This window comes from Pelophylax lessonae (genome assembly GCF_965119305.1).
Source record: "Pelophylax lessonae genome assembly, chromosome: 5".
Taxonomy (NCBI): Eukaryota; Metazoa; Chordata; class Amphibia; order Anura; family Ranidae; genus Pelophylax; species Pelophylax lessonae.
The window spans coordinates 331,594,301-331,609,697 of NC_138772.1; the positions used below are offsets into that span (position 1 = coordinate 331,594,301).

The 15,397-nt window shown below is 38.8% G+C and overlaps 1 protein-coding gene across 1 annotated transcript in view; it reads right to left on the reverse strand.

The window, feature by feature from the left end:
• The window catches only part of LOC309556798 (uncharacterized protein), a gene marked incomplete at both ends in the record, with an annotated part of 256,883 nt that extends 241,726 nt beyond the window's left edge, over positions 1 to 15,157 (reverse strand). The window contains 4 exons of the mRNA XM_082259313.1: positions 1,206 to 1,282; positions 5,430 to 5,596; positions 7,423 to 7,509; positions 15,124 to 15,157. Of these exons, the coding sequence (XP_082115439.1) occupies positions 1,206 to 1,282; positions 5,430 to 5,596; positions 7,423 to 7,509; positions 15,124 to 15,157 (365 nt within the window). The remainder of the gene's footprint in view (positions 1 to 1,205; positions 1,283 to 5,429; positions 5,597 to 7,422; positions 7,510 to 15,123) is intronic.
• Between the last annotated feature and the right edge of the window lie 240 nt (positions 15,158 to 15,397).

A 15,397-nucleotide genomic window follows, 5' to 3' on the forward strand; every position in this document is an offset into this window, starting at 1 on the left:
ACTCTGGGAAATATAATAAGATCTGGGATAAATGGTGTGCCTCCCCACTTACCATCAATCATGAATGGGAGTTTGGAAATGTACTGGTTTATAATTAGAGAAATATTTTAGTTATTTTGTATGCTCGCAAGTACCCAAAATATCCAACAGAAATTGCATCTAGTAGAATATTTTGTAAGATAAATTACATCTGCTTTCTTTTTGACTGTACCTCATGTCAATTTTGCATGTATTGTGTATTTTTGTGCTCCTGTTGAGCAAACTGTTGTATGTGATTACTGTATTACTCCTTCAATAAAATAAGTTAAAAAAAAAGAGGGCCTCAAATGTGGCCCCTGACATCACCAAAGGGCCACATATAATGTTCAGTAAATGTAATTCTTGAGGAAACTGAAGGTCAGAGAGTGCAGACATGCTACATTTTTACTTGGGATATGCTGTAGAAGACAATATGAAATTGGGAACATGTTACATGAGGCTAGTAGTGGTCAAAAGCCCACACATCATATACCAAAGTGCACAGGTTGGGCACCAGGGCTCCAAAGTGTCCCTCGTTTTCAAGTTCTAAAGTTAGAAAGTATGCTCATAGTCTTGAGAGCATTTGGTTAAAGGGCTGGTATAATTTAGGTGCAGGTGTAAATGGCATTCTAAAGAGATCCTGTTCGCATATCAATTTTTAATTTAAAAAATCTTTATTAATCTTTTATGAAACAAAGTTTCACAGGCATCCATTACTTTAGGAGTCTGGATCCCTTTAAGGGTTGAGAGGAGAATAGACTTTGTAAGAGACTGCCTGCTTTCCACCTGATCACCTTCTAAAAATGGCATTTGTTGGGCTGTCATGCTGCTCCTTGGCTGTACTACCCCCAGAGGCACTGACCTAGAACAAGTTTCCACATTAGGAACTCTGGCATTATTCAGACCTCTAACCTGCTGTTTTTTTCTTCTAGGTCAACACTGTAATGAAGTATTAAATAAAGAAAAAGAGAAGTAACTAGCCTTTTCATTCAAGGTCAGCCCCCATATTTCTTTCACTACTGGTTTCTTTAAAACACAAGTAAATATTGTTTATTCTTCCTGACATTTTAGTGATAATGAAAACATAATTTTAGGACCCACAAATCTAAAAACAAAGTGATTTTCCTCAACAGGCACCAATTTGTGTTATGAAAAACTTTGTGCAACCCGAGATAAAGTTTACATACTTCTTAAATGAGTGATTTGATCTTCTGTAGAATATCTTTCTTCCACTTTGAAAGAAACCCTCTTGGCATTTGAAATCCTAAACAGATAATACACAATAAAAGGTTCATTGTTGATATTAAAGAAATATTGCATTTGCAGAGCCTGGTTAAAGTACATCCTTAAAATCCAACTCAAGGAATTTAGCAACCCACCCTAATACCCCCTCTAACTAACTGTTGATATAGAAAAAAAAACTATCCAAATGCTCATATACTTAAAGTAGATTTTTAGACTTTACCTAACTAGTTGTATGACATGCTGCCTCTCTCCTCTTAACACCTATGCTGACAAAACTGTGTAAGAAAGAGCTATATACTTACCCATTTTCAGCCCGCTCCGCTCTGGTCATGTGGTCTCCCCTGTGTCAGCAAGGGAGAGAAAGGAGAGCCGACAATAGATGGGCCATAGCAGGTCTATGAGTGACATCACCACTACCCAGCATAACCAGTTGTTATCAAGTGCTCTCTCCTCTCCCCTGCAGCCTATGCTTGTTGACATAGGAGAGATCACATGACCAGTCCAGATTAGGGTGAAAGTAGGCAAGTATACAGATCTTTCCTACATGGGTTAGTAATCAATACCAGAATACTAAAATCAACCCTGTAAAATACAATAGCATAAAATAGAACAGACTAAAAACCCAGCAGCTGGAAATTGTCTGCCACCCTCAAAAAAACAGTGACTGACAGTCACATCCTGGTCAGTTTACGTGATTCCATCATCCACAGCTCTCCTGTCTGCTCTCTCCCCTCCCTCCCTACCTGTCAGCTCTGTGTATGAGCCGCCCCTCCCCTTCTAGCACCGTTCTGAGCAGTGCACAAATTACTACTAACAATCACTGCCAGCCCCTCTGCTAGGATAACATGTAATATAAAGAGCATAACCTTTTTTAAAATTCATCTTCTAAATACCTTATTTCTTCTTGCCGATCAGCGGTCACGTGACTGCCCATCACTCTCTTCCTCTGATGTATGTACTACAGAGGGAGGTCACGTGACCACCCGGCAGACATCAGAGGGAGATCTCAGCCCCTCCATCCATAGTACATACATCAGAGGAAGAGAGCGATGGGCTTTCACACAGTTGCAGGTTTGAATGTGAGTGGTGTTTTCACCTGAAGGAGTGATTTTTTTGTTAAAGTGGTATTACATCATGTTATTATTTTAGTTTTTTGGGAGGCTTTTAACCTATGTAATGGAGCCATTGGGAAGGAGGGCTGCCTTGGAGTGATTGTTTGATAAGGCTCATGGATTTTGGATATTTTGTAAGGGGTATGGACTGAAAGTGAAAAGCAAGTCACACGTGGTGGTATCCTAATTGGATGTATGGGATATGCACAATATAACATAACTTGATAATTGAAATCAAGACTGAGGAGTAAGATAATCAATGCACAATGCATTATTTAAATGGAATTTTGATTGAAGCTGAGCTTTAGGTTTCTAAATTAAAAGAAGGGGAGTGGAGTAGATAAACAGTTCTTCTTTTCTAATGATGATGTAAAGTTATAGTGTACTTTATATTGTCTGATTTATTCATGTTGTAGACCTCTATGCTTCTATGCTATGTTGAATATTGCAATGGTTAGAGGAGCAGGTCAGGGTGTAAGATAGTCTCACAGGCTTAGCTGCATTATTGCCAAGTGTTCTGGATCCAGGGCAATTTGAAATTTGGCAGAGTGGGGAGTGGGGAGGGGTGTGTCAGGTGCAGGAATGCTCTCTGCATGCCAGCAACTACTGTAGTACTTACATAATGTCAGTTCTGCCAGACAGAGTGATCTCTGCCCAACAGTAAAACAATACTTTCTGGCCAGCATTGAAGAGAGAGGCAAATAGAGGCCACTGGCCACAAAACCAGCTGCTGTTTAATAGCACTGCCATTGGCTAAATGTTTGGGGGGCTAATAAAACTGCCACTAACCAACAGTGAATTTGGGTAATAGCACTACCTCTCTCCACCAATAAAGAGGTTTTTGATAGCACTGCCACTGAAAATCAATGCAGGACAGGGGAGGTTTATGAGCACTGCCACTAACCTCCAACACAGGGAGGGGTTTATTAGCATGACCACCAATGCAGGGAAGTAATAAAAGCACTGTGCTGATCAACAACTTGAGTTGGTCTAATATTACTGTTGTTGACCACCATTGCAGGGAGAGGTTTAAATAAAAAGCTACTGTCCACCCATGCAGGTAGTACTGCCACTAATCATCAATGTCTAGTGGTGTAGTCTCATCACCACTGTTTTCATAGAACTGCCAAAAACTACCAATTGAGGGTCTTCAATTGAGGGTAGAAAGCACGCTGTGCTGCAAGTTATGCATCATTATGCTATGCATTGACTTTTTATTCTACATGTCCATATGGTAAAGTAATGCTCAGTGCCAGGTTGGAACAGAGCTGTGCATGCTCCAATTAAGAACTTTCACACTATGATGATATCACTGTAGCGCTGCCCCCCTAACGGTCACTGGAGTTTCGGGTTCTTCCTCACATGCACAGCCAGGCACTAGAACACTTCTGGCATTCGCTTGGTAATCAAAAATGAGTCCAGGGTGCTTTGTTTTATTTTTGGTTTATTAGGGGAAAAATTTGATAGGGATGGGAAGGTACGGGGTGCCCAAAACTGTTGTTTGAATGTACCTCAAGGACTTGAAACTGACTGTGGCTACCAACAATCACAAGGCTGTCCTCCCATAGGGAAACCTGATCAGCTCAACTGGCAGAGAAAGATCTCCAACTACTGAATACAGGTTCTCTATCTTCAAAGAAAATGCCAAGGCACCTGGCTGCTCTTTAGGCTCCCCAAGCAAGAGGTGTAGGGTAGCTGTACAGGCTTTAATGGCCCTAAGCTTTCCCTTGTTAGAAGGCTAGCTTGGTTTTTCATCTGGCTGCTTCTCCTCTATAGGTTCTGGGGTGTAGTGGTTGAAGTTACCCACTCAGTCCCATAGGTGAATCTTGTGAAACATGTGACTGCTGAACAGGCCTCCTGCTTGACAGGTCCCAATGGCTCCCAGAATGGCTCAGCTAAGCCTAGCTGAGGCTGAAGGGTATAAGGGTTCTTCTGCTGCTCTCTCTCTTCCTTTGGCTCCTTCCGTCTGCCCAAGGACAGACCCCCCCACCGTCAGGGTCACCTCAAGGCCACTGGACCCTGGACTCTGCTCCCCACATGGCCGAGCTCCAGAATATTTATAGCCTGTCTCTCCACCTTCTGGGCCATCCTCACCCAGGGATTGGAGGAGACTCCATAAATATTCAGGCCTCATCTCTGCCCCTCTGCCCTCTATGTTTTAGAACACCCCAGCATTTCTAGAAGCCAAGGGGAGTCAAGAGAGACCCAGCCCTTGGAGCTTTGCAGAGAAGCCCATCTAAATTTTCCTACACTGTACAGCAAAGTGTATAATTAAGTTTGCTTGGTTGGTTGCTGCTGGTAACTGTACATTGCACATTTCTGTTTGTAGTCTTTGCTTGGTTGTCATTTCTGCAGTACTTTTATAAGGACCTGACCTAAAACAAATATGTTGACTAGAAGTCAAAACTCATAACCTGCATACTTGTTCTGGTTCAGTGCATCAGAATTTACTACAGTCATGGGTCAGCAGGACAGCCAAAGCAGGTAATCGCATGACTTTAACAGGAGAACTAATGAGTTTACTACTAATGTGTACAAAGGATTTTACAAACTATACCAATTTTTTATCTTTATAGTATTGGGATGTTTAGCACTTTTTAACCTAGAATATGTCCCTTTATATCTCTGCCTCCAACATGACCTTCCCAGTCAAAGCACTAGGAATGCAAAGAAATCACAGAAACATTAGCTATTTTTGTCTATGATAACCTGACTGTTGAATATCTAAACTATTGAACCACATAAGTAAATCTCTGCAAACTTCAAATCCTTTTATCGGTTTTATTAAAATACATTCCAGACCAGAAATGTGATGGGCAGATGACATTAAAAAAAATCTTCAAATACTGCTGACATGTTGAGCAGCATGTGCTGTTATGTCTACAAAGAGTCAGCGATCTGGAATTAATTGAAAATGTAAATGTTTTATTCTTTTTAGGAATACTAGTGGTCAGTGGGCCATAATGTATGTGTTCACATCTGCCAAGCAAGTCTGATAAGTAATTGAAAGTAATGCTAACAATGGCATTATTGGAATATTTGCTTAACTCTGACCTGTTCCTGTGAAAGGCTGCCAAGCATGATTATGTCATCCTGAGCATCCTTCTCAAACTCTTCAATGTAGCAGGGAATGGTCTCATCTTTTGGGAGGAAGTCACCACCATCAATGGCATCAGTCTGTACAGAAGTAGACGTAACTGTAGAAACCAACCCGACCTTGCCTAGGATTTAAAAAGAGCAAAACAGCAGTCTTATGGACAAGAAAAGTTATTTTACAATCAATGGACATAACTAGACAGGGAATTGAGCAGGCCCTTGTATTCCTTCTGTATTGAATTGCATTGTTACTTTTCTGTCTCCCTTTTTTCTTTAAAGCGTTGTGCAAACTGTTGGCACTAAATGAATCCTAAATGATAATAATGGAGTATTTTCCACTTCGTATACCCACATGCATATTTGAAAAAAGATAGGTTTCCAAAGAACCTGTTTAAGTAATTTTTGTGAACATAGGCTAAAGGGAATAGTATTCCTTTAGTAACCACAAAATGTTTTATTGCAGATATAATTTGGTTACCAGTTGCTATAAATATGTACAGAAGGACGTCTGTCAATACAAACACCACGATATAAAAATAAATACATTTGTATTTTAATAACTATATTTATTATATCATTTAAAAATCTTTTTTTTTTTTTTTTTTTTACTTTAGTTCTACTACATTATGTTTCTTTGCTGTAAAATAAATATCTCCAAATGTTTTTTGAAAATGATTTTATTTATAATATAGCTGTGGGGTAAATATACTTTTGCCATACAGAAAAAAAAAGTAGCATAAAAACTCTGATTGCACTGTTTAATTAGCAATCATCTAATTGAAATCATTTTAATTTCGATGTTTAGATCCTCCCAAGATGAGAGGTTAAAAAGTTAAAAAACTTGATATTTAAATTATCCTTTAAACAGCCAGAAAACTGACCACTCCAGGATGGACGTACTCTTATGCTTAACATGGTCAGTTTGAAATAGGAACGCAGGGGGACTGTCAAGATCACTAAGTATTTCAAACAAAGGAAGGAATGCAAAGAAAACAGGATACTTTTCTTGTTCAAATATTTTATTGAAGAATAAAAAACAAAAGTCCCATAGTAAGGAAGAAAAGGAGAGTCATCCCCTGTGTACAGGAGGGGATGAAGGTTGGAAAACAGGATATTTTTAACACAAATACATGGTAAAACAGACACATATCAGGAATATGAAATGCTGGGGTCACACATTCTTGTAGTACACACATTAACATTCATTGTGTGAAGTTTTATACAATGAAAAGCCTCTTTAGGAATGGAGGGGCAGACCTTTAATTTATCTGCCCTTCCTCCATTGGAGCTTTTCATGGCAATAGGCTTCCATGAATAGAGCAGGGGGTGGAAAGGGCTAGCATAGCCAGCATTTTGGATCAGTGCTTGTGAAAGGTGCAGCCACTCAAATTAACCTCCTCACCCCTTGAAGATCACAACTGCAGGGGGATCTGGTGGGTGGAGGACTGAAGATATTATGCAAAAAAATAGCCACCAGCAAGCAGTAAGTACAGTCCCTGATGTTGTTTTAGAAAAAAAAAAATCACCAAACTTAAGTTTTAAGACCAAAGGGCAATGATAGTGTGAAAATGATAGTACCTTTTGGAAAGCAAACACGTTTCTACTTTCATCAGTTTAAAAATGAAAGATTGATTGATCTTAGTGGGTTGCTATAATTTTCACTTGAATTTATGCTGAAGAATAAATCCTCTAGAGTGGCGAGTAGTGTTATTCAATCTAAATTCGATGATGTGTGTTTATTTACAGCAAAATATTTCATATTTGGGTTTTTTTCCTGAAAATAATGCCATGTTGTACATATAATGTAAATCCAATAGAACATTTATCAGATTTCCAGGGTGGGCTTTAAAAGAAGCTTTGGTTTCCATATGCATTCTTCACCTCTGATATATTTATATTGTACCATTTCCTTTATGTTTTCAAATGAATGCAGAAGAACTTGTTACATTACCTTGAAGTTCACTCTTATCACTTTCATCACCATCTAGAAGATGAATCAGCTCATCATGAAGAATCTTTTCTTTTAGCTTCAAAGGCACTAAAGAGGAAGCACAATTCAGGAAACAATGTAAAAAGGCACGTCCTTGAAAATAATACAAACTATTAATCTGACATTTCAAACCAGTATCTTCTTCATGTTTACCTAACTAACAAGAATGTATTTTTCATGTTTTGCCAACTATCTTTTAGATAAAAAGTCATAGTAAAAAATTGTGACTAGAAAAAACGAGGAAGCCACCCAGATCAGAGTTACTTAACTGCTACTCAGCTAAATCCCATAAATGACAAGAACACAAAGCACAACCATAAAAAGATTCTGAATAGACACAAAAGGAAATGCAGCCTGCTAAAGTCATTCAAACAAATGCACTTCAAACAAACATGGCATACAAGATCTTTATTCTATAAAATTGAATGCAAGAGACTACACACAATAATGTTTTCTCAAAAGTAAAACATATAATATACCAAAAGGACAGTAGAAACGTCAATACAAACTTTTCGGTGTTATAACACATTTGATATTTCAAATTATTTGGGAAATGACTTCAACAGCTAAAGAAAAGGTTCCTGCATGCTGACCATTAGTTTAGGATGTTGGTACCTCTATTCAAATGTGCTACCTATGCTCATTTGGGAATCTCATTTCTGTTTAACATATATATGGTAATGCAACTTTTGATATTTGATTGTCAAAAGGCCAAAATAAGTAATCACAGTTTTAGATGGAGCCTTGCAAGCCTAAGCTAATTCACAATCTCACAAAGGAACACAATCAAGATCAAGAGGAACACAATAATCCATACAGATCTGGATTATGTTTGGTGTCCATATAAAAGTGTGCCGATTTTTGTCTGAATGCTACTAAATCTGGATAGAGCTGTGGGTGGCCCAGTTGGCATTTACAAATTGACTGATCTGGGTGGAAAATTCCCAGCTAAACAATGACTGTGCCCTATCAGATGTAATTACTAGAAGGTTTCACACAAAAAAACGATTATATATATAAAATAGATAAATAGAAGCTATGATAGGTAGCCTAAAAGTCAACTAAAAATGCATCAAAGACAACAGATGCAAAAGTCTGGGTGCTGTCATGGGCATGTAACTTCTGGTGATCCTCAAGTAAAAAATGTAAACCTTAATTAGATGGCCTTTAATTTACCAAACAATTTCCATGTTTTTTGTTCTCATGGACATATAGGAGTTGATTTACTAAAACTGGAGCGTACACAAGTGGGCAGTGGCCACAGAATAAAGCTTTGGACCCTTTTGAGGAATCCATTGTGTGCTAATGACATTTCTTCACTTTGAATATCCACGGTTTCCAACCTATGGTCATTACAGCACCCAGCATTACTAAACTGCCGGTTATCTTGAATGTGTGAGAATATTGTGTTTTGTTCCCATAGGGGAAGTAGGGCCAAAATAGCTTTGGTCATAGTTCTACTTTAAAATGGCACTAAACCATATCCTTATTTTTCAAAAGTAATCCATACATATCCACTACTTAATGACCCTGTAATCTATTTTTCATCAACTAATTTCTTACTCTGTTTTTAAGACTTTTTATAATGTCCCATTTTAGTTCTCAAATCTCTCCTTTTCTCTTTGCTTCCATTTGTTTGGAATGAGCAGTGCATATTAGTTGCTGTCATGTGCACTGCACTATGCACACTACAATGCCCATTAGTCAATAGTTCTAAATCCATCACAGGAGCAGGCAAGAGAGGGTGGCTATGTTCCTACATACAGTCGGACCACAGAGAATGATTGTATCCACCCTCTAACAGAAAGTCAGATCCCATCAACAAAAAAACAAAATAGCTTGTAGATTTGGAGGAGGCTTAGAGCAGTAGAAGGTTATTTTTAAGTTAAAAATATATACTTTTTTATATTTTTTTTCTTTTTATACTGGAGCTTAGGTGTCGCTTTAAAACATATTTCCACTTTAAAAAAAAAAAATAGTACTGCGCTCCTAGGATATAATAGAGGTATATGTATACATAAATATAAAGTGCTTCTTCATTAAATGACTTCTTCAGGCGATTTCACGTGACCCGTGATGTAACGCGTAGGGTGTACACGAGAAACCGTAAGTGACTTATCGGGATACGAGCGGTGCGTTCATCTTGGATTGCTGCTGGATTTTCAGATTTTAAATATGAGTGAATATTTATCTTTTAATAAAATATGTTTACATACTACACCATGAAATTTTTTCTTCACCCAATGTCCAGAGACATTAAATCGCTTAAAACTGTAGGGGGTGAAAGGTTCCCCATAGATCATCAATTCTCTGAGAAAGGAAAAAGGATCACATATAGGAGGATTACAAGTCATTGGTTTTCAAATACCCACAAGCACTGTTGTTTATCAATAGAGGTGAGCAGTTAGCACACACATAGGTGTCATCAGTTGAAGAGCACCCCAGTGACTTTACTTTCTGGTGGATGATTTTCTAATATACTACAAGAAGGACTCTTGCTAAAAATATACACAGATATTGTAAGTCACAATATATTTTTTGAAATTCGTTTTTTTGGCTATTGGCACGCACTTTTCACACAGTGTATGTATTTTTTTGATTGCTTGTTTAGAAGTAATACTCTTCATGATATAATTTTATGATTATAATTTATTAGAAGTTTGAATATTATATGCTACACACTTAGCACTAATTGTTATTTAAGGGTTACAGACCTCAAGCATTTACACCGCTATTGTAGGGGAGTACATGTAGCACTATATGCACTTTTTCCATTAGCAACACGGAGCACTTTATATTTTTTTATACATCTACCTCTATTATATCCTAGGAGCGCAGTACTATTTTTAATATTTTATTTGATTTACACTGTTTTGGTTAACCAGTTGGGTACTAGCAGCACCTGGGAGGCAACACTTTACCTTATCTGTTTTACCTTGTATCTGATAGCACAAGAGTCATCTCTATTCTTATATTTCCACTTTTGCAGTCAAATTTAGGAAAAGCCGACAATATTATTGTTATGTGTTACTATTTTTATAGCATGCCTATTTTTTAAATATTTGTTACCTTTTAGATGTCGCTCAAGCAAAGGTGTCATTGCTGACAGCAAGGTTTTTTAACCTCTTGCTGACCGCCCTATAGCAGTTTTAGAGCCGGGTCACACTAGTGCGATGCCAGACATTGCATGTGATTCGCACCGCATTGCTGTGCAGATCACATGTGATGTCTGTGCGATGTATGTTCAGCTATACAAACTGTATGAAACTCAAAGGGAAAAATAATGGACTTTATAGGCATGTAGATATATAAAATTGAAACAATTTATTGGCCTATATTAAAAATGTTGTATAGAAGATACAATCATAAAAAAAGAAAAAAAAATCTTAAAAATAATTTAAATAATAATTGGACAGACTGTGGATTCCCCAGAGGATAGAATATCATATATATTATATAGGGTGTTTGTTGCAGTTGTATAATACATCGGCATATGCCAATCCTCGAGTTACTGGGGTACCACTTGTCCATGGACAAGTGGTACCCCAGTAACTCGAGGATTGGCATATGCCACAGTCTGTCCAATAGTTTTTTTTAAGTATTTTTTTTTATTTTTATGATTGTAACTTATATACAACATTTTTTATAGAGACCAAAAATTGTTTACATTTTATATATCTACGTGCCTATAGTGCAAAATGTGTTATCTTTAGGATGTGGCACAGTTAAAATTTTGGTGCTAAATAGCCACCAAGGGCACCAAACTCATCCATACCACTCAATACAAACTGTGTGGCTGCATTTGCATCACATTCAGACCAAACTCGTGCAGGGCCCTTTTTTTGTCTGCACCGGAATCGGATTGCATGGGTGTTCACACCCATGCAATCCGATTCTGCAAATCATGCTGCGTTTTGCAAACTGATTGCGGGGTGTCATTAATTTGACATACACTCCACAATCAGTGGAGAGGCTGGATTCACCCCTTTTCTATGGATAGTGTAGGACCCACTGATAATGGGGTACTTTGACGCAGTGGTGGGCTTGAGCATGATATGGCCATATGGTGGGACTAAACCCCCATTTTTATTTATGGATTGTCTCCATATTTAATAGTCATTTCTTTTGCATGGTTGCGCTTTTCTTCTTTAATATACATGTTGCTTGGTCCATAGCTGCACCGGCTTTAGATATACATGTTCAGGGTTTGCTCCCCCAATTTTTTGCTTGTTTATTATGTATTCGGTCTGACCAGACTTCTGTGGTTGAGCATCCCACCCCCCACACACACCTGTACTCTATCAGAGTCCACCATCAAGTAGATACAGGAGGAGTCCTTTGTAGTGCATTAGCACATCCATCCCAGCAAGGAGTGTTGTCTCCAAGGGTTGGAGAGGCTGGATTCACCCCTTTTCTATGGATAGTGTAGGACCCACTGATAATGGGGTACTTTGACGCAGTGGTGGGCTTGAGCACGATATGGCCATATGGTGGGACTAAACCCCCATTTTTATTTATGGATTGTCTCCATATTTAATAGTCATTTCTTTTGCATGGTTGCGCTATTCTTTTTTAATATACATGTTGCTTGGTCCATAGCTGCACCGGCTTTAGATATACATGTTCAGGGTTTGCTCCCCCAATTTTTTGCTTGTTTATTTTGTGTTCATCCAGCAAGCCCATCCCCCACACAGTTACAAAGCACCCCCTAGGCACACATTTAACCCTTTGATCGCCCCTGGTGTTAACTACTTTCCTGCCAATGCCATTAGTACAGTAACAGTGCATATTTTTATCACTGATTACTGTAGTAATGTCACTGGTCCCCCCAAAAGTGTCAAAAATGTCAGTTAGGTGTCCGATCTGTCCGCCCCAATGTAGCAGTTCTGCTAAAAATCGCTGATCGCTGCCATTACTAGTAAAAAAATAAATAAATAAATAAAAATTACATAAATATTTCCCCTAGTTTGTAGACGCGATGTCACAGTCCCACTAAAAATCGCTGACCTCCTCCATTACTAGTAAAAAAATAAATAAATAAAAATCCCATAAAAATATCCCATCGTTTGTAGGCACTATAACTTTTTGTGCAAACCAATTAATATACATTTATTTGGATTTTTTTATTATCAAAAATATGTAGCAGAATACATATTGGCCTAAAATGATGAAAAAATTTGATTTCTAATTTTTTTTTATACCACCAAAAGAAAGCTTTATCTTTTTTTTTGGGTACAATGTCGCACGACCGCGCAATTGTCATTTAAAATAACGCAGTGCCGTATTGCAAAAAATGACCTGGTCATTAGGGGGTAAAACCTTCCGGTCCAGAAGTGGTTAAACAATATCAGAATGAGTCTGTCCTAAGACTGTCTACATACAATGCAAGAAGCCTAGCATCTAAACCTTTAGCGCTTAGTCAGAACAGACAGTGTTAAAAAAACAGTTACACTTGATAGTGAAGATCTGCCTGTACAGTACAGACAGTGTTCATTATAGCAAACACAGCTTCCCAGCCCCCTCATAAACAGAGAGAGTTAGGCAGGATTTTTCCTTGCTGAAAGATCTGGAATAGAACATTTTAATAATATAAGCTGCAATTTTTTAAGGTATTCTATGTGAGTGAGGACATGTAACTAATGTAATGTAGGTGCTATCTCAATTTGGCTGCAAAGGTGAAAGTACACTTTAACTACTTAAAGCAGAATTCCACCCAAATGTGGAACTTACGCTCATTTGCTTCCTCCCCCCCTCTGGTGCCACATTTGGCCCCTTTCAGGGGGGAGGGGGGAACGGGTACATGTTTTTGACAGGTACCCTTCTCCACTTCCTGGAAATGGCACCGCGCCAAAGTTTGGCCCTCTCTTCTTACCCTCCGCTGCCAAGCCAATCCGAATGCACAGCGCGCTTCGCACATGCGCAGTAGGGACCCGACCGTGAAGCCGCAAGGCTTCACTGCCGGGTTCCCTTATCAGTGATGGCGGTGGCAGCACCAGACAGCCGATGGAAACATTGGCTGCGGTGCTGACATTGCTGGACTCCATGACAGGTAAGTGTCCTTATATTAAAATTCAGCAGCTACAGTATGTGTAGCTGCTGAATTTAAATTTTTGGAGGGGGGGGGCAGAACTCCGCTTTAAGGACCAGGCCTATTTCTGACACTTTTTGTTTACAGGTTAAAATCAGTATGTTTTGCTAGAAAATTGCTTAGAACCCCCAACCATTATCTATATATATATATATATATATATATATATATATATATAGAGTCGAGTGGGGGCCATCAACTTCCTGCCTCGGACATGAACAGATCAGATCATTTTCCCCACTACCGGCGGCTCCAGGAAGCGGGGAAAATAACCGGGAAGCAGTGGGAGGGGGGGGGGAACCTCTCCTGCTGCCCATAAAAGTGATCCTGTGGCTGGGACCACTTTTATGTGAAAGAGGACCACTGGCCGAGTTAGAAAATACCGGGGTTATGGCAGCTATCTGCCACCATAACACCGTTATTTAACGTTAAAGTGCAGATGTAGGTCCTAAAAGTAGGACCTTTTTCCTCAGACAATGGGTGCAGGAACTCCTCCCTTCTAAGTCACGTCTTAACAACGTCCCCCCCACCCACCTCTGAACAACATTCCTTGGTTCCACCCCCTACCCACCTCCCAGTACCGCCCCTTTTAGAGACTACAGAACTAAGTATCATTTTGTGGTAATAAGTCATTTGTATGGAATTTGTTAATGATAACAAGAAAAGCAGTAAAGTAGATCCCCAGCACCAATAGATTCCCCCAGCTACAATAGACCCTTCCCAGCAACGCTGGGCCCCAACAACAATAGACCCTGGTAGCAACAACAGATTTCCCAGCATCAGCCCAGTATTAATAGACTCTCCAGCAGCCAGCAACTATAGACCACTCGCTTAACAGTAGATCCCTTTCAGCAACATAAGCCAAACCAACAATAGTTCCCCCACCAACAACAATAGACCTCCCAGCAACAAAAGACTGCAATGCAAAAATAAATGCCCTCCAACAACAATACATCCAGCAAAAATTGCCCCCTCCTTCAACAGCAGATACCTTTCAGCAACAACTGACCCCCCAGCAACATAAGCCAAAGCAACACTAATAGTTCCTACACCAGCATTAATAGACTTTCTTGCAAAAATAGATGCCCTCCAGCAACAAAAGATCCCCAACAGCCAGCAACAAAAGACCCCTCCCTAAACAGTAGATCCCTTTTAGCAACAAATTAACCCACCAGCAACAAAAGTCCACCCCCAGCAACAATAATAGGCCTCCGCCATGCAAAAATAGATCCCCTCCAGGAACAATAGACCCCCCCCCCAGCAGCCAGCATCAATAGACTCTCCAGCACACTCCAGAACACCTTGCCATTACATATATTCAGTGCTGGAGGTGCTGGAACTGCGTTCCCCCACGTTCCACTGAAAAAAATTCTTACTTTAAAGTATAGGAAAAGAAAAGGCAGTGATTATTGATTATATAGTAAACTCACACAATTGTTTCATAAACCTGAATATTTAAAAAAGAAAAAAAAAAAAGCTTTAGGCAAAAAATTAACATTTTAGTTTTTTAAATTAATTAATTAATTAATTTAAATAATTGGTAAATACACAAATTTAAAGCTAAAATTGTATACCTAATTCTATCTCTTCTGCTTTGTTTTTGTCCATATTGTAGGGTCCTTGGTCTATTGCAACTTTCACTGATGAATGTATGTATGTTCCATAACCTGGGAGAAGTAAAAGGAGGATACTTTAGTCATTGCTATGTACATAAAGCAGATTTTTTTTTTGTGTGCACATATGCACACAAAGGCACATATATCCAAACATTCATATACATTTTTTTTTTCAGGTTTGTCACCTGTCATGACTTCAAAATGTAATTTCTAATTTTTACAAAGGTCACTT